At 46.3% G+C, this 27,285-nt stretch overlaps 3 protein-coding genes across 5 annotated transcripts in view; 1 reads left to right on the forward strand and 2 right to left on the reverse strand.

Moving 5' to 3' along the window:
- Positions 1 to 452: 452 nt before the first annotated feature.
- On the reverse strand, positions 453 to 3,557 carry LOC120032954 (group XIIB secretory phospholipase A2-like protein). Of its 2 annotated transcripts, none has more exons than XM_038979233.1 (4): positions 3,172 to 3,557; positions 2,128 to 2,204; positions 1,215 to 1,380; positions 453 to 865 (listed from the first exon to the last, which is right to left on the reverse strand). In XM_038979233.1, the coding sequence occupies exons 1-4, from the start codon at positions 3,425 to 3,427 to the stop codon at positions 747 to 749; spliced, it is 618 nt and encodes a 205-aa protein (XP_038835161.1). In that variant the 5' UTR covers positions 3,428 to 3,557; the 3' UTR covers positions 453 to 746. The 2 variants fall into 2 exon arrangements, with proteins under 2 accessions (XP_038835161.1, XP_038835160.1); XM_038979232.1 differs by having other exon boundaries at positions 2,116 to 2,204; positions 3,172 to 3,556.
- A 519-nt stretch (positions 3,558 to 4,076) lies between these two features.
- On the forward strand, positions 4,077 to 11,517 carry LOC120032953. 2 transcript variants are annotated; one of them, XM_038979231.1, is made up of 12 exons: positions 4,077 to 4,598; positions 4,754 to 4,889; positions 5,334 to 5,565; positions 5,657 to 6,117; positions 6,267 to 6,383; positions 6,556 to 6,670; positions 6,930 to 7,039; positions 7,146 to 7,285; positions 7,700 to 9,423; positions 9,504 to 9,605; positions 9,843 to 10,370; positions 10,413 to 11,517. In XM_038979231.1, exons 1-12 carry the CDS (start codon positions 4,525 to 4,527, stop codon positions 10,709 to 10,711), a joined length of 4,038 nt encoding a protein of 1,345 aa, XP_038835159.1. In that variant the 5' UTR covers positions 4,077 to 4,524; the 3' UTR covers positions 10,712 to 11,517. The 2 variants fall into 2 exon arrangements, with proteins under 2 accessions (XP_038835159.1, XP_038835158.1); XM_038979230.1 differs by having other exon boundaries at positions 4,078 to 4,598; positions 9,843 to 11,517.
- A 4,208-nt stretch (positions 11,518 to 15,725) lies between these two features.
- Positions 15,726 to 27,285, reverse strand: part of LOC120032973 (integrin alpha-X-like) — a 31,662-nt gene continuing 20,102 nt past the window's right edge. The window contains exons 20-28 of the mRNA XM_038979248.1: positions 25,690 to 25,769; positions 25,408 to 25,485; positions 25,228 to 25,306; positions 24,876 to 24,983; positions 24,747 to 24,788; positions 24,500 to 24,625; positions 23,318 to 23,431; positions 17,125 to 17,235; positions 15,726 to 17,024 (exon numbers count right to left, since the gene is read on the reverse strand). Coding sequence (XP_038835176.1) covers positions 16,971 to 17,024; positions 17,125 to 17,235; positions 23,318 to 23,431; positions 24,500 to 24,625; positions 24,747 to 24,788; positions 24,876 to 24,983; positions 25,228 to 25,306; positions 25,408 to 25,485; positions 25,690 to 25,769 — 792 coding nt within the window. The 3' untranslated portion in view covers positions 15,726 to 16,970. The remainder of the gene's footprint in view (positions 17,025 to 17,124; positions 17,236 to 23,317; positions 23,432 to 24,499; positions 24,626 to 24,746; positions 24,789 to 24,875; positions 24,984 to 25,227; positions 25,307 to 25,407; positions 25,486 to 25,689; positions 25,770 to 27,285) is intronic.

Consider the following 27,285-nt stretch of genomic DNA (forward strand, 5'->3'; position numbering starts at 1 on the left):
TACTGTATGTTCAGATTGCTTTTATGTCATTATGGCAGTACCAGGAGGTTGTTTTAGTTATAAAAGCCAGAAGTCTAACTATTTTCAATCCCAAGCTTCTATTTCTATAGATCCTGTCCTGTTTCACTTTGTATATATTTAATTGAATAAACTGCTTTCTTTGTATCTTAGGACTAAGTGTGGAGTAATGTATCATTTCTACCTAATAGGGTCAATTAAAAAATGTATCATGAATTAAGTTATGGCGAGATATAAAACACATTTGAATTCAATAGAAGATAATGTCTGGCATTCATCTTTGTAAATTCATGTACAGTATATTTGTATAGTTAGTGTATAGTTTGAACTTTAGATTTGTGTGCATTCTGTGTTCCCCTGTTTTCAGGAAGAGATGCCGTCTGAAGCACATGGCATTCTCATATTTTCCACAACTCAAGAAGACAAATACGAGATTGTATTGTAGTACATCTTTTTTTGTAGATTTAAAAAATAAACCCAACAGTTGTTGCAAATATACAGCACTTGTTCTGTTAAACAAAACCAAGTAAAACACCAAATAAATTACACAAATAGCCAAAATAGGAGTCCTTTGAAAAAACCCTAATCAAGTCGAATCTCCAGCAGTCATCTGGAGTGACGTATCATCCCATATTACTTGGTGAATAGGAGAGCTGTATGTGTGTGTGTGTGTGTGTGTGCGCGTGCATGCATGCATACGTGAGTGTGTGTATGTCTGTAACCCTAATTTAAAGCTCATCCCTCTCCTCTCCTTCACAGAGGCAGGCTTCCCTCTGGCTGTTCATGTAGGGCCTGCAGCCCAGAGTCCAGACTGTGTTGAACAGGGTGTCTGCTACCGTCTCACAGGCTAGAAGGTAAAGAGGGACATGGGGATGAGAGTTAATTACTGGCCTATTTAAACATCTTGAGCAAAATATCAATAGGCCTGATGAAAGGGCAATGAAGTTCAGGTATAGGGCTGTAGGTGTAATCTGTGGCTCTGTATGAAAAGTGTACAAGCTGTCAAAAATTTGATTTTTACTTAATTCCTTGCGCCCCCTCAAAGTTCATTGGAGAAAGTTTGAGGGGAGGGACGTTGGAGCCTCCTGCAATGGACTTTGACAGGGAGTTGAAGAACAGAGGAATCAAGGGCTTGATGGCTTATACACTTTTCAGACCGTGGAACTTTCCATGTACACTGCATCAGGTTGACTGACCTTCGACCTTTGACATGAAGCCCAGGCTCTTCTTGAGGTCAGAGCAGATGCTGTGGAGACACCAGCGGAACTTGGAGTCGCAGCGGTACTTGTTGGAGCCGCAGGTGTCGTAACACATATCCAGCTGGTTGCAGCACTTAGTCATGGCAGGGATACCCAGATCAACCTTGGTGGAACAGGACATGGGTGGTGAGTGTGTGTGTGCGGTGTGCTATAACGGTGTTATACACTGAGTGTACAAAACATTAGGAACACCTTCCTAATATTGAGTTGCACCAACTTTTGCCCTCAGAACAGCCTCCATTTGTTTGGCATGGACTCTACAAAGTGTCGAAAGCGTTCCACAGGGATGCTGGCCCATGATGACTCCAATGCTCAAGTTGGCTGGATGTCCTTTGGGTGGTGGACAATTCTTGATACACACAGGAAACGGTTGACCATTTACAAACCCAGCAGCATTGCAGTTCTTGACACACTCAAAACGGTGCGCCAGGCACCTACTACCATACACCTACTACCATACCCGTTTCAAAGGCACTTAAATATTTTGTCTTGCCCATTCATCCTCTGAATGGCACACATACACAATCCATATCTCACTTGTCTCAAGGCTTAAAAATCCTACTTTAACCTGTCTCCTCCCCTTCATCTACACTGATTGAAGTGGATTTAACAAGTGACATCAATAAGGGATCATAGCTTTCACCTGGTCAGTCTGTCATTGAAGGAGCATGTGTTCCTAATGTTTTGTACACTCAGTGTATGCGTACTCTTCAATCTGTATATTATTGGAGTTGTATGACCAATGTACAAGTCTAAAAATACTTGATTGTGGAAATGTTTCACCGTGCATTAATGTGTGTGGGTGTGCGTGTGTATCCAATCATCTACATATGCATACACTATTGGGTACCGGAAGGCCTAGGAAGTAGGCACTGCATCCGTTGGGCTCTGGCATCTGGTAGTCAGGGCGAGGAAGAGCAGCTTTACCTGAGGTAGAAAGAATGTTAGAGACATCAGTTCCCTTCAACTCAAGAAATGCCATGAGGAATATTTTAATTCCACTTTTATTTTTTTTAAATCCAATGAGGAAAGTAGGAACTGGAATTACAGTTTACTTGATAAATTGACTGAATTGACTTGAAATGGAACTGAACCCAACCTTGTTTGCCATCCACACTTGATTGACCAACCCAGCAAAGGGAGCCCACTGGGCACAGATGTCAATTCAAAGTCTAATCCACACTGGTTCAACGTAATTTCATTGAAATTATGTGGAAACAATGTTGATTCAACCAGTGTGTGCCCAGTAGGAGGTTGGATGTCCGTAACTTATATGTCAGACAACAGACGTTGTTGGAGAAGATTATCAGTTCATCAATGATGGTAACCAAAACAGAGTCCGTGGTCAATACAGGTCAAATCCATGGACATGTGATATCAAAGGTGAAGACTACAGCCTAGCTGTGAATCGCTGAGTATTTCACACTTTACCTCATGACACCTCTGCCAGCTATCTCTCTTGCTCATAGTCCACTGACTAAGGTGCATTATCAGATGTGAGGTGATAAAGGTTATTAGTAATGTCAAAGGAATTCCTAGTATAAGCTCTCCTTAATCAGTTATACGGTGTTCTTGCATTTAAGAGTTTAAATGGCTTTAACATGAGGATGTGTTAAGACTTTAGAAAATCTTAATGTCCATGTTTATCTCCAGTGGGTACCATCTCGCTAATCTATAATGGATTAGGGGAACCTGCCCGGATAATCGTTACACAATTTGAATTTAGGATCACATGGAAGCGGTCTGTACAAAACAGAATATCTCGGCTAACTAATCACTAGCCTGGTCTGGGTCTAGATGGGCTTGTTTAGCTAACTTCTCTGACTATCGTTGGCATGCCACGCATATGATACATGTATGATAGGCTAGCCAGAGGAGTTGATCATGTTCTTACCATATCGACAGCGGTACTGGCACACTCCATCGCGTCCGCCCATAAGCTCCAGCATGGAGTCAAAGTATCCATTGACGGCTTCAAAGCCTCCCCTAACGGAGTTCAGTCCCCACTCGTCCTCATCCTCTGCCTGGGAGGGGTCGACAGGGGCCTGGCTTGGGTCCACTGGTGCAGGTTCCTCAGCGTCCTGGGAGAGGGTCCCCTGGATGGAGAGGCTCAAAACCAGAAGGAGAGCAAGGGAGGCCCAGTGTGTCATTGTGGTTCAGAGAAGCGGAGGGACAGCTAGGGACACAGCGTTGACGATCCACAGAGTTCAGCTGGAGGAATGAGAGAAGCACAAACACAGAGAGAGAGGGAACGAGACAACTCACTCTGTCACGTCAACCGGCACCCAGACCTGGACTTTGAGCTAGACACCGGGACAGCCTCCACTGTGGAGGAACGAAGGTCAGCTCCTATCTAGATTGTATTTATGTTTTAAAGGTGCCCAAGGTGTGCTATATTTATCTGTTTGTAATGTTAATGTGTTTCGTTGTAATCATATTGGTCTCAGTGTTTTGACTATGATCCTATAAAGACTGATGTTCTGTCACCAATTTTGACTATATCAAAAGACTGGTGATTATGGCATGAAACAGTCAACTAACTAATTGTATTTCACACTTGTTGACTATTCAGTTTTCTTACAAATGATGGTTAATCAAATAATCAAATAATCAATTAAGCATTACGACACATGACTTATTAAACAAATTCAAAGATAACATTGGCAAAGCTTGGCCCTAATTGTGTCATGTATACTACTGATAATTTATCTTTCAACATGTTCTAGTGTGCTGTAAAACGTGCCCTTCTATCAGTACTACTTCTGAAGGAACGCAGTTGACAAGTAGGCGGTGACGTAGTGCACACGTGATCGGAAGTAAGCAAGGAAAACGTCATGTCTTTCTCTGGCGAGCTGTTTGTCTGGTGATAGCACTGGCTTCGTATTGGAAATTATATTTTGGGAGTACTTATCATGGAAACATACAAAACGTGTTTGTGCTGTTCGCTCATCTAAGACGAACCGTTTGCAAGTGAAGTGCGCGAGCGTCAAGATAGAGTGGGGCAGGTGCACGAGCCAACACGCACATGCAACGTCTGCAGTGAGCATTTAGCACTACATTATTTAGCTATAACCTCGAAAGTTTACCAGCTACTTTTTTTAAAAACCGTTAGCAAGTTACCTGGCTAACTACTGCAGTATATAACTATACTGTAGACACATTTTGTAGTGGTCATGAATGAAAACCACTCATTAATATTTTGAGGAGAGGAGTAGGCCTACCCGACACAATATTGCATGTCAGCAACATGGCATTCACCAGCCTTTTTTCAAGTCTTCCAAACAAAGAATTTGACACGACGCCTTGTGAGCCGATGGAGAGGTAAGCTACTATAACACAAATAGTCATTATTTCTACTGTCTCTCTTCTACTATGCTGAATTAATGTAACAAGCGAACTAACTTAGTCAAGTATTTCAGCTTTAAATTGGAATACATAGCCAACTGAGAATGTATTGTTTCTTCCATTTTTCGCAGATTTCAAAGGGATGAAAGACAACTGGAAACAGTTCAACTGGAGAAGAAGAACGAAAGGGATGCCCAGTCCAGAAAGTGGCCATTGCAAAGGGGTCAACAGAGTGGCCCCAGGAAGAGGAAAAAGGGGGACCAACAGGTGAACTTGTCATGTACTAAACAGATGCTGAATAAGCCAATTCAGAATGGAGAAGTTTTTTTTTGCTAAACATTGACATAAGCCTAACTAACATAGGCCTATCTTGCATTTGTGCCATGTTTTTATACTACTAGGCGAATTGCACACCACATACCTGTAGATCAGGCCTCCAACCCTGTTCCTGGAGAGCTACTCTCCTGTAGGTTTTTGCTCCAATCCTAGTTGTAATTGATCTGGTTCAGTTCATCAACCAGCTAATTATTAGATTGAGGTGCGCCATATTAGGGTTGGGGTGACAACCTACAGGACGGAAGTTCTCCAGGAACGGTGTCGGCAAGCCCTACTGTAGATTATAAAGTTAGTATAGAAATAGTTACCATTACCATTTGGTATTGCCCCTTTTGATTTTGTTGTAATGTTACCCTTTTTTGTGTTTTTCTGCAGGAGCAGTGTGGCCAGGCCAAGAAAAGTAAGCTTCATAAATGCCCACCACAATCCTATAAAGACTTTGACTCTGTGGCCCGAGACTACAACATGGTGAAGTGTGATTTCGAGCAACCAGGCTTTGACTTCAGTAGAGACCTGGACTTCTACAGTGATAGCAAGGAGGGTGCATCCCCAGGTCATGCTACAGAGAAGTCGGGTTGGAAGAACATGAGGCCCGGAGAAGCCAAGGGTGGGTTTTTATGGATTAACCCTTTACTATTAGCAATGTATTGACTTTAAAAGGTGTGTAGGATTTTAATTTCATTTAACTGTTTCCACAGATCCTGATCAGAACAAGGATGTTCAAGGTGTAAACAAGAAGAAAGGACGGGAGCAGAAGAGGCAGCAATGGGAGCCTCAGCAGCAGAGACTTGACAACCAGGCCAGAGGCAGAGGGGGAAACTCTGCCAGGAGGGGTGGGGATTTTACTGGAATGGGTGGACGCGGAACTAACCAGCCCAGAGACTTCTCCAACAGGGGTGGAGGTGGTTCCAACAGGGGTGGAGGTGGTTCCAACAGGGGTGGAGGTGGTTCCAACAGGGGTGGAGGTGGTTCCAACAGGGGTGGAGGTGGTTCCAACAGGGGTGGAGGTGGTTCCAACAGGGGTCGAGAGTGGAGCAATAGAGGCCGGGACTGTGACAAGAGGGGCAGTTTTCTCCGAAGAGGTGATTGGTCAAAGCGAGGCACTGACCGGTCATGTAGTGGTGGACGACAGTTCCCAGATGATGGACGTTTAACACTGGTAATTCAAAATGAAATCATGCGTACTTCCTTGTCAATATCCATAGAAATGTCATTTGTAGCTATACGATGCTCGGTTACAGCTAAGTAACCCAAGTCAGTGATTTCAGTCTTATGTACATTTTCACCGCTGATTCCAACCTCTTCCAGGAAACTTTGACAGGAAAGGGGAAGAAGAACATGACAAAGGAATTCAAAGACCAAAATGCTTTGGAGATTGACGGAAGGTTAATCTGTCGACATTTCCTCAGGGGAAATTGCATCAAGGCAGGTTTCTATATTTTATGATTAGAAATTGTAACAATATTAATGGGCAATTGACAAATTGAACCTAAACCCAATATATTCAAATGGTAGTCGGGTATGTCTTTTACAGTATATACTGTCAGTGGCCTGACCCATTTGTATAGATACCCCAACAACTTATTTTGTTTTGCAGGGTGATGACTGCCAGCTAGAACATGCCCTGGACGTCAACTACTCGATCAACGAAGTGTGTAAATTCTACGTCCAGGGATCCTGTTCGAAAGGAGAGAGCTGCATATACATGCACAATATCCTTTACTCAGCTTATTCTAAATGTCCCTAATGTAGTGGTTGCCACTGGGTGGGTGAGGGGGAAATGACTGTACTGTTTTTATACTGTTTCTTTGTGTATCTGTCCTACTACCTCTTATATTTTGTGAAAAACTTCAAATTTGAGCACAAAATAATAACTTAACGACCCATAGCGGATAGTGCCTTAACAACAAAATGGCTGCCGTAGGGGTAGATGCAGATGTTTTTGATTTCTTTCCTTGACCAAGTACCCACAGAGTTTCCCCTGCAAGTTCTTCCATACTTACGAGAAGTGCTGCCAAGGAGACCAGTGCAGGTTTTCCCATGAACCCCTGACTGAGCTCACCAAACAGCTACTGGAGGCAGTCAGTAACTGTCTACCCTGAGATGACACTCCTGCCCTTACACACTGACATATTGTTGGTCCCTGTTACCATTATCTACTAACTAGGGCTTATTTCTCCTATGCAGGCATTGAAGAGGGACAAGGACATTGAGGAACTGGCTAAAAAGGACAAGCCAATCAGCATGGAGGAGTCAGTGGTCACAAAGGAGTCGGCGACAGCTGACGAGACAAAGCCTGTCATTGACATATTCCTGAATCCCCTAAGGTTAAGAATGCGAGTGCACGCGCACACGTTTCTTTTACTGTCCTTGTGGGGACCGAAAATGTACTTCCATTAATTTCCCCTAACCCTTAATCCTAATTGTAAACCTAAACCCTAAGCTTATAATAGTCCTGAGAAATGTCCCCACGAAGGAGAATTTCTTGTTTTACTATCCTTACTAGCCCACACTCCACAGTAGTGTGTGAGAATAGTAAGACCCCCACACCACAGTAGTGTGTTAGAATAGTAAGACCCCCACACCACAATAGTGTGTTAGACTAGTAAGACCCCCACACCACAGTAGTGTGTTAGAATAGTAGTGTATGTATGTGGTTGAGCTTTACATTTTACACTGTTGATAGTAAATTAAAGTTATTCACTAGTTTTATTGATTGGCTACATTTGTCTGTATTTCAGGCCAAACTTTTACAACAGCTCATGCCCCTCTGAGCCACATGCTGAGGAAAGTACCCCCGTGTGTCAGAATGAAGTGTCAGCTGAGGTTGTGGAGAAGGAAATTGCCCCTCCTACAGAGTCCATTCGGTCTCCTGATCCTCCCCCAAGCTCTCCTGGCTTTAAGGAACCGGTTTCTTATTCAGTTGAGGCGGTTCTTGGGTCCCATAGGCCCCTGGAAAAACCCTTCCGCAGCTTCTTGGCAGCCTCTATCAGCCAGACCTCACAGACCCAACCAGATCCCCCCACAACTACATTAGTTCCTCCAGACTCTATCCACCCTCGTGATCCACCCCTAAACTCTACATGCGGCAAGAGAAATGTTCCTTATTCAGTCAAAGCTGTGCTTGGATTCCAGAAGCCTGTAGAAAAACCCTTCTGCAGCCAATTTTCAGGATCCATCAACCAGACCTTCACACCCCCCACACAGATCCATTCAGATCCCCCCAGCACTACATTCGTTTCTCCAGACCCCATTAGTTTGTCTTTTCCTCGTCTGAATAAGAGGCAGGCTTCTTATTCAGTTGAGGCTTTCTCAACGGCCCAGAAGCCGGTGAAAAAAACCTTTTGCAGTCTCTTTGCAGGACCGATCAGCCAGACCTCTACTAGACCTCTCATACAGAACTCTGTTAATTCTCCCATCAACACCCCAGGCTGTAAGAGACCAGCTTCTTATTCAGTTAAGGCTGTTCTAAAGTCCCACCAGCCTGTGGAAAACCCCTCCCGCAGCCTTGTTGCAGGCCCCATCACCCAGTCCTCTCGCCACTCTGATATACAGACCCAACTAGATCGTCCTAGCACTACATTAAATCCTCCAGACTCCATTATGCCCCCCGATCCTCCTTCAGGCTATAAGAGGCTGGCTTATTATTCAGCTAAAGCTGTGCTTGGTTCTCCTAAACCTTTGAAACCATCCTTTAGCAGCCTCTTTGCAGGCCCCATCAGCCAGACCTCTCCCCAACCTCCCACTCAGACCCAAGCAGATTCCTCTAGCGCTACATTTGGTCCTTCAGATTCTGCTCCTCCTGCAGGCTGTAAAAGGCCGGCTTCGTGTTATGTTACGGCTGTGCTTGAGCCCTATAAGCCTGTGGAAAACCCCTTCCGCAGCCGTTTTGCAGGAACCATCAGCCAGACCACTCCCGACCCTCCCTCACAGTCCCTAAACTCCCCAGGTTGTAAGGCACCAGCTTCTAAAAAGCCCATGGAAAAACCCTTCCGTAGCTTCTTTGCAGGCCCCATCAGCCAGACACCCACTAACCACCCTCCCAGACAGACCCGACCAAATCCCCCCATCACTGCATTTGGTCCTCCAGACCCCATTCGGTCTTCTAAGCCTCTTCCAGTCTGCAAGAGACGGACATCCTCAGTTGAGGCTGTCAGTGAGACCCAGAAGTCCATGGAAAAAACATTTCGTAGCCTCTTTGCCGGCCCCCTCACACAGACCTCAACTGCCGGCCATCCAACACAGACCCAACCAGATCCCCCTAGAAATTTCACTGGTAAAAGACCAGCTTATCATTCACTTGAGGCTATGCTTGAGACTCAGAAGCCAGTGGGAAAACCCTTTCGAAGCCTTTTTGCAGGCCCCATCAGCCAGACAACCCACCCTGACCCTCCAACACAGACCCGGCCGTATCCCCCCATAGTCGAGCCTAAACAGGAGGAGCCTGACCCAACACCATTCACCGGTAAGGCCCTGCTTTACTCAATACAATACTTTAAATGCAACTATATTATTGACATTTCATCACCACTTCATGGCCTCCAGAGCCGTCCACAACCCATTCTGTTCTGAGGACCCTCTTCCTACGCCTGAGCCCATGCCGCCAGGAGGGGGAGCAGGAAATCAGTAACTGCTGCAAAGATCCAGGTACAGTCAGATGCATCATGCTACAAGTAGTGCATTAGTCCTTTAATTTTTTTGGATGATTTATTTTTTACATAAATGCATTGTGGTAAGCTTGCATAGATGTTTTTTATACTTATTTTCTCACCTACTTCTGGCTAAACTATTAGAATGTTTTGGCCCTTAGTATGTATCAAAATATATTCAGGATTGTCTCCGTTACCGTTGGAAGTATGTCAGACCTGTTGTGACCCCTTTCAGGAGGCGATGGCCTGTGTTCCAGTGAAGATGAAATCACCAGAGGATCTACTTCCACAGGAGAGCAGAGCCAGAAGGTTGATGAGCTGGAGAGTGAGCGAGAGGAGCCAGAGGAGTGCGTTCTGAGAGATGAGCTGTTGGTAATTCCATTAGAACCGTTAGTGCCTTACGTGCCACTTGGTGACCCTCGCCACCATCGCCAGGCTGATATCACCCTGCCACGGTCCACCTTCGCCCAGGACGTGGTGTGGTCCTTTGAAGACCTTGCCCCTCTTCCTCCCCTCTCACTCCATCACCAGCCGTCTGTCCCTCTGGCCTCCTGCTCTTCTGAGAGAACAGCAGGTCCTGCTGTTGGACTGTCAGGTCCTGCTGTTGGACTGTCAGGTCCTGCTGTTGGACTGTCAGGTCCTGCTGTTGGACTGTCAGGTCCTGCTGTTGGACTGTCAGGTCCTGCTGTTGGACTGTCAGGTCCTGCTGTTGGACTGTCAGGTCCTGCTGTTGGACTGTCAGGTCCTGCTGTTGGACTGTCAGGTCCTGCTGTTGGACTGTCAGGTCCTGCTGTTGGACTGTCAGGTCCTGCTGTTGGACTCAGGCCACAGACATCCTCACAGGACTCCAACTCTCAGGAGGCTGCAGGAGAGCTTCTCATTCCCTCCAGGAATTCAGATAGGAGACAGGTCCAGGTGGGTACCCCCGGCGTTCACAACCTACCAATCCAAGCGATGGTATGGATCACTCGACGTAACACTGATGTACAACCAAAGAGACTGTCTGGACAAATGAGGTGCAAAAGTGGCAACGTGGGTGACACAAAAACACTGAAAGACCTTTTTAAGACTTTTGACCCTACATCATCTCCCTTCGGACAGTAACTGCATTTGGACTATGGCTCATATTGTATGCACTGTCGGTCAATGGACTACGCACCTAAAGACTTGCACAAAAACTTGTCCTTCATATGAATGCTTTTGCTCTAGTGTATTTTCCTGCTAACAGATCAGAACAGCAATTCATTGCAAAAATGATTGTGTAAAATGCAGGACACCAATTATGCGCACACACACAAAACCCTCCTTAACTCCATTTGATAAAAAGTGTTACTCCCATTGATATCTTTACTTAGCAACAGCTAATGTTACTGTTGAATTGTCAGCCTAGTCTGTCTCGGTGTGAATTGTTTTGGGATTTTCTTAGATGAGGCATGTTGTTTTTACAGAATAAATCATCAATCATGTACATTTTTAAGGTAAAAAAAACTAATTACATTTTATTTAATTTTTATTAAAGGAGAAAGTAACCTATTTGTAACAATTATCCAGTAAACTAGTAACAACTAACCGTTGCCCTCTTCCTCCATTCCTGCTGACTACATGTCCTTTTATTTGATGAGTGAACAATGGGTTATTACTCAATCAACTGATTCTTATTCCCGTTGTGGAAAATGTCATTATTTAAACTAATGCCGCACCAGTTCTGCTCTGCATGTAGTGCTTCTCTTTTCTTATAGTTAGGTACAGTGCTGTGAAAAAGTATTTGCCAACCCGTTCCTCTACTTTTGCTTTTTTTTTATATGCTGAATGTTTTCAGATCTTCAACCAAAACCTAATATTAGATAAAGGGAACCTGAGTTAATAAATAACAGAATTACACCTTATTTCATAAACAAAGTTATGCAACACCCAGTGTGAGAAATTAATTACTCACTTTTTTGAAAAAGCCTTTCAGACGTAATCACATTGAGTGTTTTCCTGGTTCTGTGGTCAGGTCAGACTATGTTCATTTATTTAGCAGTTATTCTCTACGGGGACGATTCCGACCCAAGTTAAGCGCACGTAACTCAAACTTAATTCCCTTTAATGCACTTCTCTCTATGCATATTCTGACCTTTAACTTAAGCATGAGAACAGCAGGCTATTTACCTGCTATTTGTTCGGAGTGGAGATCTAAGACATTAAGGAGTGGTGTGTCTAAAGATATGCTGTATTCTGACCTTGACTTAATTCCACCGTCTTTACGTGTGAGGAAACGTGTAAAAGGTCGAGCGAACCTGCCAGTTTTAAGTGGGAAAATGTTTTTTTTTGTCAATAGATATAACAGTATTCTCCATCCACTGTAATTATGAGTTGATAAGAGCTAGGTAAATGAGTCATCCGCTTTGAGACATGGCAATTGTTTTAGATGATTTTTCCCTATGATCACTGGAGACTAATGTGAAATCAGTCTTATGGAAGCAAACTGAAAATCATGTCAACATGATTATTGTGTTGCGGCTGCTTTTTCCACAAAATGCTCTGCTGTTATTCACAATTGTAATTGGAGACCCAAAATGTATGCCTGAAGTACACCTGATGCATCCAACTCTTTGTGTTTTTCATCAGAAGTCATTAATTGTTAAAGGAGCAGTCCACAGCGCTATGTTGGGGGAGCCGCGCTAGGCTGCGGTGCGTTCTGTGTACTTCATGCGTTATACACTGCTCAAAAAAATAAAGGGAACACTTAAACAACACAATGTAACTCCAAGTCAATCACACTTCTGTGAAATCAAACTGTCCACTTAGGAAGCAACACTGATTGACAATAAATTTCACATGCTGTTGTGCAAATGGAATAGACAACAGGTGGAAATTATAGGCAATTAGCAAGACACCCCCAATAAAGGAGTGGTTCTGCAGGTGGTGACCACAGAGCACTTCTCAGTTCCTATGCTTCCTGGCTGATGTTTTGGTCACTTTTGAATGCTGGCGGTGCTTTCACTCTAGTGGTAGCATGAGATGGAGTCTACAACCCACACAAGTGGCTCAGGTAGTGCAGCTCATCCAGGATGGCACATCAATGCGAGCTGTGGCAAGAAGGTTTGCTGTGTCTGTCAGCGTAGTGTCCAGAGCATGGAGGCGCTACCAGGAGACAGGCCAGTACATCAGGAGACGTGGAGGAAGCCGTAGGAGGGCAACAACCCAGCAGGAGGACCGCTACCTCCGCCTTTGTGCAAGGAGGAGCACTGCCAGAGCCCTGCAAAATGACCTCCAACAGGCCACAAATGTGCATGTGTCTGCTCAAACGGTCAGAAACAGACTCTATGAGGGTGGTATGAGGGCCCGACGTCCACAGGTGGGGGTTGTGCTTACAGCCCAACACCGTGCAGGACGTTTGGCATTTGCCAGAGAAAACCAAGCTTGGCAAATTCGCCACTGGCGCCCTGTGCTCTTCACAGATGAAAGCAGGTTCACACTGAGCACATGTGACAGACGTGACAGAGTCTGGAGACGCCGTGGAGAACGTTCTGCTGCCTGCAACATCCTCCAGCATGACCGGTTTGGCGGTGGGTCAGTCATGGTGTGGGGTGGCATTTCTTTGGGGGGCCGCACAGCCCTCCATGTGCTCGCCAGAGGTAGCCTGACTGCCATTAGGTACCGAGATGAGATCCTCAGACCCCTTGTGAGACCATATGCTGGTGCGGTTGGCCCTGGGTTCCTCCTAATGCAAGACAATGCTAGACCTCATGTGGCTGGAGTGTGTCAGCAGTTCCTGCAAGAGGAAGGCATTGATGCTATGGACTGGCCCGCCCGTTCCCCAGACCTGAATCCAATTGAGCACATCTGGGACATCATGTCTCGCTCCATCCACCAACGCCACGTTGCACCACAGACTGTCCAGGAGTTGGCGGTTGTCCAGGTCTGGGAGGAGATCCCTCAGGAGACCATCCGCCACCTCATCAGGAGCATGCACAGGCGTTGTAGGGAGGTCATACAGGCACGTGGAGGCCACACACACTACTGAGCCTCATTTTGACTTGTTTTAAGGACATTACATCAAAGTTGGATCAGCCTGTAGTGTGGTTTTCCACTTTAATTTTGAGTGTGACTCCAAATCCAGACCTCCATGGGTTGATAAATTTGATTTCCATTGATAATTTTTATGTGATTTTGTTGTCAGCACATTCAACTATGTAAAGAAAAAAGTATTTAATAAGAATATTTCATTCATTCAGATCTAGGATGTGTTATTTTAGTGTTCCCTTTATTTTTTTGAGCAGTGTATTTAACACAGACTCCAAGTAGCTAGCTTTAAGCTAGTTGAAAAGCAAAGCATGTGTCAGGAACGGAAAATGCGGCATAGACATCTGGTATAGCAAAACTCGTATGCATCTGGCATTAGGCTTCTAAGGCTAAACCAGCAGAGTGTCTGTACTGTATTCACTTTAGAATTTGTTAAATACAGTGCCTTGAAAAAGTATTTGGCTCCCATCACTTTTTCACATTTTAAGTCTCACAGCCTTGGATTTTGATGTATTAGATTGTTAAGTTTTATTTGAGTCACATTCTTCTTCTTTGAGTCACATTCTCCAACACACATAAAATGGTAAACAATAAAATAATGACAGTTCATTTTTGTATTCATCCCCCTAGGTCAATACTTGCTTGGACCACCTCTGGCAGCTATTACAGCCAGTAGTCTTTTCAACTCTAACTTTGCACACTGTAATAAAGCAATATTTTCCCATTCCTCCTTGCAAAATTCCTCAAGTTGTGGAACTGTAGACTGCGATTTTGAGGTCTTTCCACAGATTTTTGATGAGATTAAGGTCAGGAGTCTGACTGGGCCACTCAAGGACATCTATTTTCTTTAAGCTACTCCAGTGTTGCTCTGGGAGTGTCCTTTGGGTCATTGTCCTGTTGAAAAACTTCCACAGTAAATTTTTTGGGAGAGGGGAGCAAGTTTTTATCCAGCATTTCTATGTATTTTGCACCATTCATCCTCCCATCAATCCTGACAATGTTGCCAGTCCCTTTGCTGAAAAGCCACACATCCCGCTTAGCGCTCACTAGACATTCTGCCACAACGGTAGCATCTTCTAGGGGATGTTTTGCAAACTCTTTGCAGACAAGGATTTTCTTCAGCCAGGGCTTCATCCTTGCCACTCTCCCATAAAGACCCTTTTTTGTGGAATGCCTTGGAGATTGTTTATACATCAACATCGTCCATTGCAGCCACTGACTCATTCAGTTAGTTGGCCTCACAGAAGTGCCTTTCTTGTCCGGCAACTAAGTTTAGAGTGGGGGCCTGATGAGTGTAGTGGTGGTTTTAATTTTTCCACTCGGACTGCTCAGATGGACGTTCAATGACGTTAAAATGGTTGTATACCCTTCCCCAAATTTGTGCTTCTCTATAATCACATCTGACTTGCTCTTTCTTTTGAAAGTCTCTCATACTGTGGGACCATACAGAGAGAGCGGTATTTATCCTTACAGATGTATTATTTTATTTATTTTACACCCTTTTTCTCCCCAATTGTTAGTAGGTACTATCTTTTCTCAACTCCCGCACGTACTCAGGAGAGGCGAAAGTCGAGAGCCATGCGTCCTCCGAAACACAACCAAGCTGCACTGCTTCTTAACACAGCACGCATCCAACCCGGAAGCCAGCCGCACCAATGTGTCGGAGGAAACACCGTACACCTAGTGACCTGGTTAGCGCGCACTGCGCCCGGCCCGCCACAGGAGTCGCTAGTGCGCGATGAGACAAGGATATCCCTGCCAGCCAAACCCTCCCTAACCCGGATGACACTAGGCCAATTGTGCGCATCCGACCGGGAGGTGGCACAGCTAACACTGCGATGCAGTGCCTTAGACCACTGTGCCACCCGGGAGGCCCTTACAGCTTATTTTAAGGAAGAGGATCAGGAGTCCAGAAAATTGTGACTTGTTTAGGAAATGTATTGCACGTGAGAAAATTTAGGCTTGCAGTTACAAAGGGTATAAATACTTTTTTAAATTTTTTTTAATCTGATTTCCATTTCATACATTGCACCTGGGCTGCCACCATAATGACATTACAAAAGGCACATAACTACAAAGTATTGATCATTTTGATAATCTCAAAGCACAAGTAATAACATCCAGCACAATACATTTTTTATTTAACCTTTATTTAACTAGGCAAGTCAGTTAAGAACATATTCTTATTTACAATGACGGAAAAGAAAACAAAAAAGTGGGCCTCCATCCCCACCAAGCCAACATGTTGCGCAATAATTTGCGAGCATAGCGCACGGCGGCTGGACCGTTGTCATACAGCTCCGTGATTAGGGTAGGACTTTTGTTCAAAACTTATTGTACACTTTTTATACACCTTCCCAAATTTCATGGAATGATTTTGACAACTTTCAGCATGAATCAAACCACTATTTTTCATTCAATGTGTCTAAAGGCTCGCTAAAGCAGTTGTTTTTGTTTTGTGAGTCATACTTTTCTAACCCAAAAATGCCCCTAAATATACCAGTTGGTGCTGAAACAGCCATCTAATTATATGCACATTCATCTCTATCTTTCATTGATCCATATATTCTGTACACGTTCTCTATGTAGTCTAGTCTGTCGACAAATTCGAATTAAAGCAACACTGTATTTAAAGGGATGGCTTAAGATCAATGTATTGAACCCTATTGAATGACAACTCCACAAGGAAATCTGTTGGCCAGCAAGTGGGAAGGTTTTCAGCTGTTTAATTAAATGTATTCGGGTGTGCCCAAGGAAACCAAGCCTGCAAAGCCCATTGCACAGCTACATAAGTTAAGTCTGAATACCAACTACTGAGAAGTGTGTAGGAAAGGTGTGCGTAATTAAACATTTCCTAAATCTGAGTCAGCCCCCTTTAGAAAATCTATGCCCTTCTCAGTATAATGGTTTGATTAATCCTGAATGTTGCCATTCAGTAGTTCAATCCATTAAATATTGGATAATATTTACATTAGATAAATGTACTGAAAACCCTATTGAATGAAAACTCCATGAGAAAATCTGTTGGCCAACAAGGTTTTAGGCGGTTGAATTACATGTATTCAGTGTGCATTAGGAAGCAACATAAGTCTCAATACCAAGTACATTTCCTAAGTCAATCAGCCTGAGTTTTATTTTTTTGTTGCTTAGACTACAACTCCTTTAGCCTGCATCTGACTGACATCCTGTTTCTCTTTTGGTCCCTCCCCTTACCCCCTCATTGCTAGCGTGGAAGCCATTTTTTACTGTCTGAATGTCAACAAGGAGAGGTATTGGCTCTGCTCTCAGGCTTTGGCTGCTTCTCCAAAGCGTTAGCATAGACATTGTTAGCCTTAGCAGCGTCATCTTGCTCACTCTATTCCCCTTCATTCTCTTCATTATCAAGGCTTTTTCTCTGGAAGCATCCCATCTGAGTAGAAAGGGGGGAAAAATGTTGAACAGTTCAACAATCAAAGGGTTGGCCCTTTACATTGCAGAAGCAAAGGTTCTGTCGCAGCTTTGATACTCACCATATACATGGCCATTGTGATGATGATCAGGAGAAAGAGTCCTACTCCAACTCCTGTACCTATTATCAGGTCTCTATGGGGAGGAATGATGAGCTCAGCCTGAACATCAATCTGGAGGAATACATTTTGAGACAATGAGTGACGATGGAACAAGCAATTTAAAAACAATTCTTATACAGTAAATCAGTTTAATTCCACAAATGGAATTACCTGTGTTTGGTGGAAGCTTGAAGAGTTATCCTAATGAGCAAATAAATACTGTAGCGACCCGCACAGACAGCTGTGTGTTATGTGTTAGGCTAGTAGGTGGTTGTGTTCGCGGGGTCCGACATGTCAGTCAACCTGCTATCTGCCAATCACGGGAATGCCTGGAATGTTCTGATGCCGGGCATCCTGGTGGTTGGCGGAGTGGCGTGGAGGGGGGTTGGGCAGGGGGATGGAGCATTGGAAGTTAAGACCAGGTTTTGCCTTTGTTCTCTCTCTTACGTCTGGGCTTCACAAGAGAAGGTCACGATTGGCTTGTGGGTTATCTTTCATTTATTTGGCGTGGGCTACGGCCAAACAGTAGCCTGTGTAAAGTTGGTTTAATAAACCGTCCATTCGTAAACTCAATCCTCTGTCTGGACAGTCGTTCTTTTATGATCTAGTCAGGTCATTACATTGGTGTCAGAAGTAAAAACGTTGATAAAAGTTTGCCAGCTAGCTAGCTGACTTCTGTGGCTAGCTACCGTAGGTGAGAACGGGGGTTGAAAATGCTTCGAGGGAATCCGAAAGTGAAGGTGGAGGTAGGGGACGATTATGGCCAAGGAGATACGTGTGAATGGACGTCGGAGGTTCTGGCTGAGGAGATCGCCAGGGCGTCGGAGCGCAGAGGCCGCTTGAGGGAGGACGCTAGAGTGATGGCGGCTGAAGCGGGCATGAGCGCCTCGTCGACTGTGTTTCGCGCGGATTCTGGTGGGCGGGCCGAAGTGGTGACGTCGACGCGGCGGGACGAGGAATCTGGGGCTCAGGATGTAAACAAACATGGCGGCGCCCAGTTCCCGGCTGCGTCCGTATCTGTTAAGACCCCGAAGTATTCCGGTAAGGCGGATTGGGAAGCTTTTCATGCTCAGTTTGAACTGTTAGCTCATTTTAGGGGGTGGTCGGATGAAGAAAGGGCACTGCAGTTGGCTTTATGCCTCACGGATGAAGCTCTGGCCTGTTTGATATTGATTAGCCCCGAGGACAGACATGATTATGGCGCTTTAGTGGGAGCACTGAGGAGGCGCTATGGACAGTGTGTACAGCCCGGGCTACTGCGCTCCGAACTGAGTAATAGACGCAGGCAGCCTGGAGAGCCTCTACGGGTGTTAGCTAATGACATTGAGAGCCTCTCTCGGCGGGCATATGCTCACATGCCCCCCTCCGTGCAGAGCGAGCTAGCACGGGACCAGTTCATACAGGCGCTCTCTCCTACGGAGCTGCGCATACAGACCCAGCTGGCTCATCCTGAGTCATTGCAGATAGCCTTGGAGATGGCTTTGGAGAGGGAGCTGGTGTGGGCTGGGACTTCAGCTGGGGCTTTGGTGGGGGTGCAGGGAGACACACCCTCTGTGCGAGCTGGGGGGCAGAGCAGCCCGGAGCCGGAAAAGCCTGCATGGGTGGCTGAAATGACAGAACTCATTCGTGCTGTGTTGCTACGGGCGGCACAAAACACACACCCTGGTCCCAGGGTCTGCTGGGGTTGTGGCCAGCCAGGCCATCTGCGCCGAAATTGCCCCATGTCCCCCAGAGCTCAGGGAAACGGCTCGGGGTCCGCATAGACCGGGTAGTGCGGACCCCTGGCTTTCTATCCCAACCACCATCATCTTCAGGAGGAGCCCACCGGCACAGACGGGGAAGCAAGGCTCCACTTCCCCCAGAAGCAGACGAGAGCAAGCGAATGGAGCCTGTTGTTGTGGTGGGCCGGACCTGTGTTGGGGACTTTTGTCATGTCCCTGTCACTGTGGAGGGTGTGCCCTGCTCCGCCCTGGTGGACACTGGGTCCACAGTAACCCTGGTGAGGCCAGATATTGTGCCAGGTTGGACTCAGTGTGAGCCTACAACTGTGCAGCTCCGCACAGTCACAGGTGAGCTGGCACCCATGAAAGGGAAGGGAATAATGACTCTGACAGTAGGGGGCAGGACTGTGCGTCATCCTGTGTGGGTGGCGGCTGTGCAGGACCCTTGTATCCTGGGGTTGGACTTTCTTAGGAGCACAGGCTGCCAGTTAGACCTAAATAGGGGCACACTGAGCTTCCAGGGAGGGCCGGAAGTCGCCATGGCCCCCCCTAATGTCACATTCACTCAACCCAACAAACCCTTTACTCCAACAGTTAAAGCAGCAGAGACTCATGGCTGCCCCCCCTCCCCCACAGCTGTGTGTGACTTTTCCCCAGCCCCCCTGTCACCTACTGCGGTGTGTTACATTCCCCCAGCTACCTCCATGACACAGCCCTCTGTGAGCCCAGGCCGCGCCCCCCCAGCCCAGCTACCCCAGATGGGAGAGGAGAGGACACTGTCTGCAGTGAGGGAGATATGGGGGAGGAACTGTGTTGGTCTTGACCCCGAGCAGCAGGAACGGTTGTGGCAGTTGCTGTTTGAATTCAGAGACAGCTTTGCGCTGAGTGAGGAAGAGGTGGGTCAGACTCATCTGGTGCAGCATGAGATCGACACAGGTGATGCTCGACCCATCAAGATGCGTCCCCGCCGTATCCCGCTGGCACGCCAGGAGGCGGCAGACAAGGCTGTGTTGGAGATGCAGCGGGCAGACTTCATTGAGCCCTCAGACAGCCCCTGGGCGGCGCCAGTCGTCATGGTTCCGAAGAAGGGGGGCAAGCTGAGGTTCTGTGCGGACTACAGGCGGCTGAATGAGGTAACCAGGAAGGACTCATACCCCATACCACGTATCGATGAGTCGCTGGACCTGGTTAGGGGGTCCTCCTGGTTCTCCTCACTAGACCTCCGCAGTGGCTACTGGCAGGTGCCCCTCTCCCCAGAGGCCAGAGCCAAAACTGCATTCTCCACTAACAGAGGACACTGGCAGTTCAAGGTCCTGTGCTTTGGCCTGTGCAACGCTCCAGCTACTTTTGAGCGTTTGATGGACAGGGTGCTGGATGGCATCCCCAGACAGCAGTGTCTGGTATACCTCGATGACATCCTGGCCCATGGCAGCTCCTTCCAGTCAGCCCTGGGGGCGCTACGGCGTGTGCTGGAGAGGGTGGCTGCCGCAGGTCTGAAGCTCCACCCCGAGAAGTGCCACTTCATGAGGAGAGAGGTGTCCTTCTTGGGCCACCGAGTGGGGAAGGAGGGGATCAGCACCATGGAGGACAAGGTAGGGGCTGTCAGAGACTGGCCCACCCCCACCGACCAGCGTCAGCTGAAGAGCTTCCTGGGCCTGGCCTCGTACTACAGGAGGTTTGTACGGGGCTTCTCAAGCGTTGCTGCTCCACTGAACCGCCTGCTGCCGAAGGACAAAGCTTTCACTTGGACAGTGGAGTGTGAGGAGGCGTTCAACACCCTCAAACGTGCACTGATCGAGGCCCCCGTGCTCGCCCCCCCTGACCTCACCTTGCCCTTTATCCTGGACACAGACGCGAGCAATGTGGGCATGGGTGGGGTGCTGGCCCAGGTGGGGCCAGCGGGGGAGAGAGTGGTGGCGTACTTCAGCAAAACATTTGACAAACATGAGCGCCGCTACTGTGTCACCCGGCGGGAGCTCTTGGCTGTTGTGGCTTCCGTCAAACACTTCAAGTACTACCTGGGTGGTCTGCCCTTTACTGTAAGGACTGACCACTCTGCTCTCCAGTGGCTCATGTCTTTCAGAGAGCCAGAGGGGCAGGTGGCACGCTGGTTGGAGGAGCTTCAGCCGTATGACTTCACAGTGGTGCACAGGGCAGGGGCACGCCACTCCAACGCCGACGCCATGTCCCGTCGGCCCTGTACTGCAGACGGCTGCCGCCACTGCGAACGGAGAGAGGGACGGGAGAGAGAGCTGTGTGCAGAGGGGGTCTGTGCCACAGTGTGTCGGGCGAGCGGGCCTGTCTGCTGTGAGCTGCAGACTGTCGACGTGGCTGAATGGCGGCAGCAGCAGGGACGGGACACAGACCTACAGCCAGTGCTACAGTGGGTAGAGGCGCAGGTGAGGCCACCATGGGAAGAGGTGACAGCGCTCTCACTCGCGACCAAAGGGTTGTGGTCAAAGTTTGAGAGACTGCGGCTGGCTGATGGCGTGCTACAGCGGGCATGGAAGGAGTCAGCTACGGGAGAGGAGAGGTGGCAGGTGGTGGTCCCAAAAGCATTGCGGGAGGCTGTGCTCCAGAGTACTCATGGCGGGGTGGGGACTGGACACTTTGGGGTCACAAAAACACTGCGCCGTCTCCGTCAGGGCTTCTACTGGGGGCAGCACAAGAGGGATGTGGAGGACTTTTGTCGCCGCTGTGACAACTGCACAGCGAGAAAGGGCCCCCCAGGCCGCTCTCATGCTCAGCTCCAACAGTTCCCAGTGGGGGCTCCCATGGAGAGGGTGGGAGTGGATGTAGTTGGGCCGTTCCCCACCACAGACAGTGGAAACCGCTGGGTGCTCACGGCCATGGACTATTTCACAAAATGGCCCGAGGCCTATGCTCTGCCTGACCAGGAGGCAGAGACCATCGTCGACGCCCTGACAGCGGGGATGTTCAGCAGGTTTGGAGCTGCAGAGTCCATCCACAGCGACCAGGGCAGAAACTTTGAGTCCCGTGTGTTCGCCACCATGTGTGAGAGGCTGGGTATGCACAAGACCCGCACTACTCCTCTCCATCCTCAAAGTGATGGCCTTGTAGAGCGCTTCAATAAAACGCTTGGACAGCAGCTGGCCATCGTCTCTTCCAAACACCAGCGTGACTGGGACAAGCACCTGCCTATGGTCCTCATGGCATGCCGCTCCGCTGTCCAAGACTCCACCTCCTGCACGCCTGCCCTCCTCATGCTGGGGAGAGAGATCCGCACCCCTGCGGAGATGGCGTTTGGTCGGCCCCTGGATAGCCCTCATGTTCCCCCGGGGCCGGAGTATGCCCGGAGACTCCAGGACCGCCTGGAGACAGCCCACACCTTCGCCAGAGAGCAGCTGGTGAATGCAGGTGTGAGGCAGAAGAGGAACTATGACGTGCACACCCGGGGAAGGCACTTTGTGGCTGGGGAGCTGGTCTGGGTCTACAGCCCGCTAAGGAAAAAAGGCAGATGCCCCAAGTTGGACAGTCACTGGGTGGGACCCTGCAGTGTCCTGGAGAGGGTAGGGGAGGTTGTTTACCGGGTGCAGCTTCCTCCCAGGGGGAGAAAGGTGGCACTGCACCGGGACAGGTTAGCCCCATACAGAGGGGCCTCTTCTCCCCAAACCCCAGGAACCCCCACAATTCCCCTCTCTGGCAATGCCATTCTCCAGGCACCCACCCCCAGGTGCCGCAGACAAGGCTCCAGACAGCCCACTCCCCCTGTCTCCCCCCCTGTGTCACCGCGTGGTTCCCCAGAGCCACGGACTGTATTACCCGTTCCCGCTTCCTTGTCCCCCATATCCCTGCCTTCATCCCCTGGTTCCCAGAGGGGCACTCTGCGACCATCACGGCCACGCAGGCAAAGGAGACCTCCGGGTCGCTTCAGAGACTTTGTTTGTTCCCTCGGGGACGAGGGACTTTGTGGTGGGGGGGCTGTGTAGCGACCCGCACAGACAGCTGTGTGTTATGTGTTAGGCTAGTAGGTGGTTGTGTTCGCGGGGTCCGACATGTCAGTCAACCTGCTATCTGCCAATCACGGGAATGCCTGGAATGTTCTGATGCCGGGCATCCTGGTGGTTGGCGGAGTGGCGTGGAGGGGGGTTGGGCAGGGGGATGGAGCATTGGAAGTTAAGACCAGGTTTTGCCTTTGTTCTCTCTCTTACGTCTGGGCTTCACAAGAGAAGGTCACGATTGGCTTGTGGGTTATCTTTCATTTATTTGGCGTGGGCTACGGCCAAACAGTAGCCTGTGTAAAGTTGGTTTAATAAACCGTCCATTCGTAAACTCAATCCTCTGTCTGGACAGTCGTTCTTTTATGATCTAGTCAGGTCATTACAATACATACAAAATTGATGCTTTTGGGAATCTTTGCTCAATAAAATATTTATCTTTGTTGAAGAAAGTTTTTTTTACAGTAAACTTACCCTTGGGTCACTCGCTGTCTGGACATATCGTTTTTTGTCATAGCTGAGCTTGACAAAACTGATGAAATTGACTGTTTCTCTATCCCCGGTGAATTTCTTTGGCAATGACAAGCTCTGTAGAGTGAGATATTGTTAGTAGAACTAGGTGGTAATTTTACATTAAATAGAATGTTACTTGCTTCAGTTCTTAAAGTATTTTGTGGTAGAAGTGTTCTGATTTAAATAGAGAAGTTATACGAAGCTCTGTTTTTGTCGTAACTTGTTGGGAAAGTGGTCAAAACGGCAGATGTTTCAAAAAAGTTCAGACAAAGTAGTTGTGGTTACGAGAACAGCTGTCTGATTTCAGATTTAAATAGCGGAGCAGTAGACCCATATGTTATGTCTAAGTTGAGGTATAAAAAGCTCAAAGTGGTCACATTTTCAGTTTGTAAAAGTTGACAGTGAATTTAGTCAATGCAGTAACTAACAAAGCTGCATCATTTGATAGATAGAAGATATTTCTGTTCTGATTTTAGAATTGAAAAGCAGAGAAGTAGACCAAGATGTCATACCCTCTAAGTTGTTGGGAAAGTAGCTTATTTGTCAGTTAATAAGCCAGGCAAGTGACGCGTTCCTAGGTCATACTTATGTGTTCCTGGTATTTTGCATGGGCTTCAAGTTTATCATAAAATCGGAATGCTTTATGATGTTTTTGCAATAAATTGCGCAACAATTTTGCCCATTGAAGACCATTCAAAAAGCCTACAAAAGTTTAAAAACGACTAGGCTACTTGCCGCGTCTCTTGCATGGCGTATTCAACAGTGGGAAGTTAATGATTGAAGTTGATGCGGTTATTAAGACATCTGTATCTCTTGATTTGTGTATTATAATGTTGGAATTCATGAGTCTGTATTAATGGAACCTATTGAATGTTGAAGAAATCCCATGGAAGTGGATGGAGGACAAAAATATCTACTTTAAAAAGTATAACATACATCAATAACTGTATGCAAGCACACTGGTCCTGACCACTGCATGTTTTAAAGTTTGAATGGCGTTTCTAGCTTAAATGGTGTAGCGTGGTAATGAATAATAAGTATGACAAAGATTTAAAGAGGGATGTTTGCTGTCCCAAAGTCTCATTAATTATTAGCATGTTGTTACTCTGTACCATCATTTGTTAAAGTTGGCTTAATACAGACCCTTGCATGTTGATCGAGGTCCTTGAAGGAAACATTTCCAGACAGCACAAATGTAACTGTCAAAAACTTCTCCAAAAGGAAACTTTCACACTCGATGGACTTGCAGTATTTTTCTGGAGAGCAGTACTGTAAACACAGCCAGAAGCAACATGTGTGTTTCAGTAACATGATTTACTATACTGAGTTGTAACCTGATTGGATAGGTTACCAACAATGTCTAGAGTGAGTGGCATATTTGAATACTCACCTCTGTTGTTGAATTGATAATCTTTCCACATTGAGTATGGTTCTTCAAAGAAAAGAAAGGAAACTTCTTATTGAAATAAATTATGGCAGAAAAATGTCAGCATTTTCGTAAGCAATGTGAACAGTTTACCTGTAAGACAGATATTTGGTAGTCCTTCATTTCAAATCTGTGCTCAAGCTTAGTTGGGAAAGTGAAGGTGACTGTGACGGGTACAGACTTAAATCCCAAGTTCTGGACCTGTAAACAGTGGGACATTTAATCACTCAACCATACTAACATTTGAATAGAGATTTCATACAAAGGCATTTGTCACAGAATTTGTAACAAAACATAGACCTTAACTCCCAAAAGATCAAGGTTAGAGTGACAGAGACATTAAAATGGTTTGTTTTTGGAGTATAAAAAGATCTAGCACATTTCCCTCACATCGTGTGACTCACACTTTCAAGACCAGTCACAGCAATAGCAGTTGATTGTTTACCTCGTATACATTCACCAGTCTTTTAGGTGATGTGTCCTCCAGAGTAAAGTTAATGTAAGTGGTGGAGTCTTGGAGAAGGCTTCAACAACAACAAAAAGATATGTCACCTTGATTTTATTCAATTAACTTGATGGAGTCATTCTCAAACAACATATCAAGTATAGGCTTGTGAAGACTTACGCTTTTGCTACCAGGTCAACTGCAAATTGAACAGGGATGGTCCTGGTAAGGGAACTATTGGTTGAGTTTCCATTGTCGCTGTAAATAAAGCAAAGGCAAAAGCATGTTTTGTGTACATAAATAGAATGCTATGAAGTCCTTCAGCTAATTGAGTAGAAGGTATTGGGGTTGTCTAAAAATAGTTTTAAGCAATGTATGTTCAATACTTTGACTGCATGTGGAAATTGGATTTTCTTGGACTGATTCTCTCACACATTCACATTGTGGAAGCAGATTTTCTACCTCAGGCCAATGACGGTCATTTCCATTGTGTCGTTCCAGTCATATGTATTCAAAATATGGAATTTACTGGTGAACACGGCCTGGAAATGAAAATGGCATAGTTGACAACGTCAGACTTGATTTGAGATTGATCATAACTGGAAGTGGGAAAAAAGTGGAAGGCATTCCTTCAGAAAGTATTCATACCTGTTGACTTATTCCACATTTTGTTACAGCCTGAATTCAAAATGGATGAAATAAAAAAACATCTACATACAATACCCCATAATGACATAGTAAAAACATGTTTTTTATATTATTTTAGCAAATTTATTGAAAATGAATGCTCATTTACATAAGTATTCACACCCTTGAGTCAATAGTTTGTAAAAGCACCTTTAGCAGAGACTACTTCTGTGAGTCTTTCTGGTAAGTCGAAGCGCTTTCCACACCTGGATTGCGCAACATTTTTTTAATTTTTAAAATTCTTCAAGCTCTGTCATTGATTGTTGACCACTTTCAGGTCTTGCCATAGATTTTCACGTAGATTTAAGTGAAAACGGTAACTCACTTTGGAACATTCACGGTCTTCAGTGTAGATCCAGCAACTCCAGTGTAGATTTGGCCTTGTGTTTTAGGTTATTGTCCTGCTGACAGGTGAATTCATCAGTGTCTGGTTAAAAGCAGACAACCATGGATATAGGATTTTGCCTGTGCTTAGCTCCATTCTGTTTATTTTTTTATCCTGAAAAACTCCCTAGTTAACAATTTACAAATATACCCATAATATGATGCAGTCACCACTATGCTTGAAAATATGGAGAGTGGTCCTCAGTAATGTGTTGTATTGGATTTGCCCCAAACATAGCACTTGGTATTCAGGACAAAAAGTTAATTTCTTTGCCACAGTTTTTGCAGTATTACTTTAGTGCCTTTATGCAAACAGGATGCACGTTTTGGAATATTTGTATTATGTACAGACTTCCTCCTTCAAATCAAATGTTTATTTGTCACGTGCCAAATTCAGCAGGTGTAGACCTTACAGTGAAATGCTTACTTACAAGCCCTTAACTTATTTTTCTTAACTACATTGTTGGTTAAGTAAAACATACAAGTAACAAATAGAGCATCAGTAAAAGAACAATAGCGAGGCTGTATACAGGGGGTACCGGTACAGAGTCAATGTACGTGGGCACCGGTTAGTCGAGGTAATTGAGATTATATGTACATGTAGATTGTTATTATCTATGCATAGTCACTTTAATATCTAAGAGTAGCAGCAGCGTAAAAGAGGAGTGGGGGGGGTGCAAATTGGGTAGCCATTTGATTAGATGTTCAGGAGTCTTATGGCTTGGGGGTAGAAGCTGTTTAGAAGCCTATTGGACCTAGACTTGACGCTCCGGTACCGCTTGCTGTGCGGTAGCAGAGACAACAGTCTATGACTAGGGTGGCTGGAGTCTTTGACCATTTTTAAGGCCTTCATCTGACACCGCCTGGTATAGGAGTCCTGGACGGCAGGAAGCTTGGTCCCAGTGATGCACTGGGCCATACGCACTACCCTCTGTAGTGCCTTGCGGTTGGAGGCCGAGCAGTTTCCATACCAGGCAGTGATGCAAC

Source organism: Salvelinus namaycush, chromosome 39 (genome assembly GCF_016432855.1).
Source record: "Salvelinus namaycush isolate Seneca chromosome 39, SaNama_1.0, whole genome shotgun sequence".
NCBI classification, from domain to species: domain Eukaryota; kingdom Metazoa; phylum Chordata; class Actinopteri; order Salmoniformes; family Salmonidae; genus Salvelinus; species Salvelinus namaycush.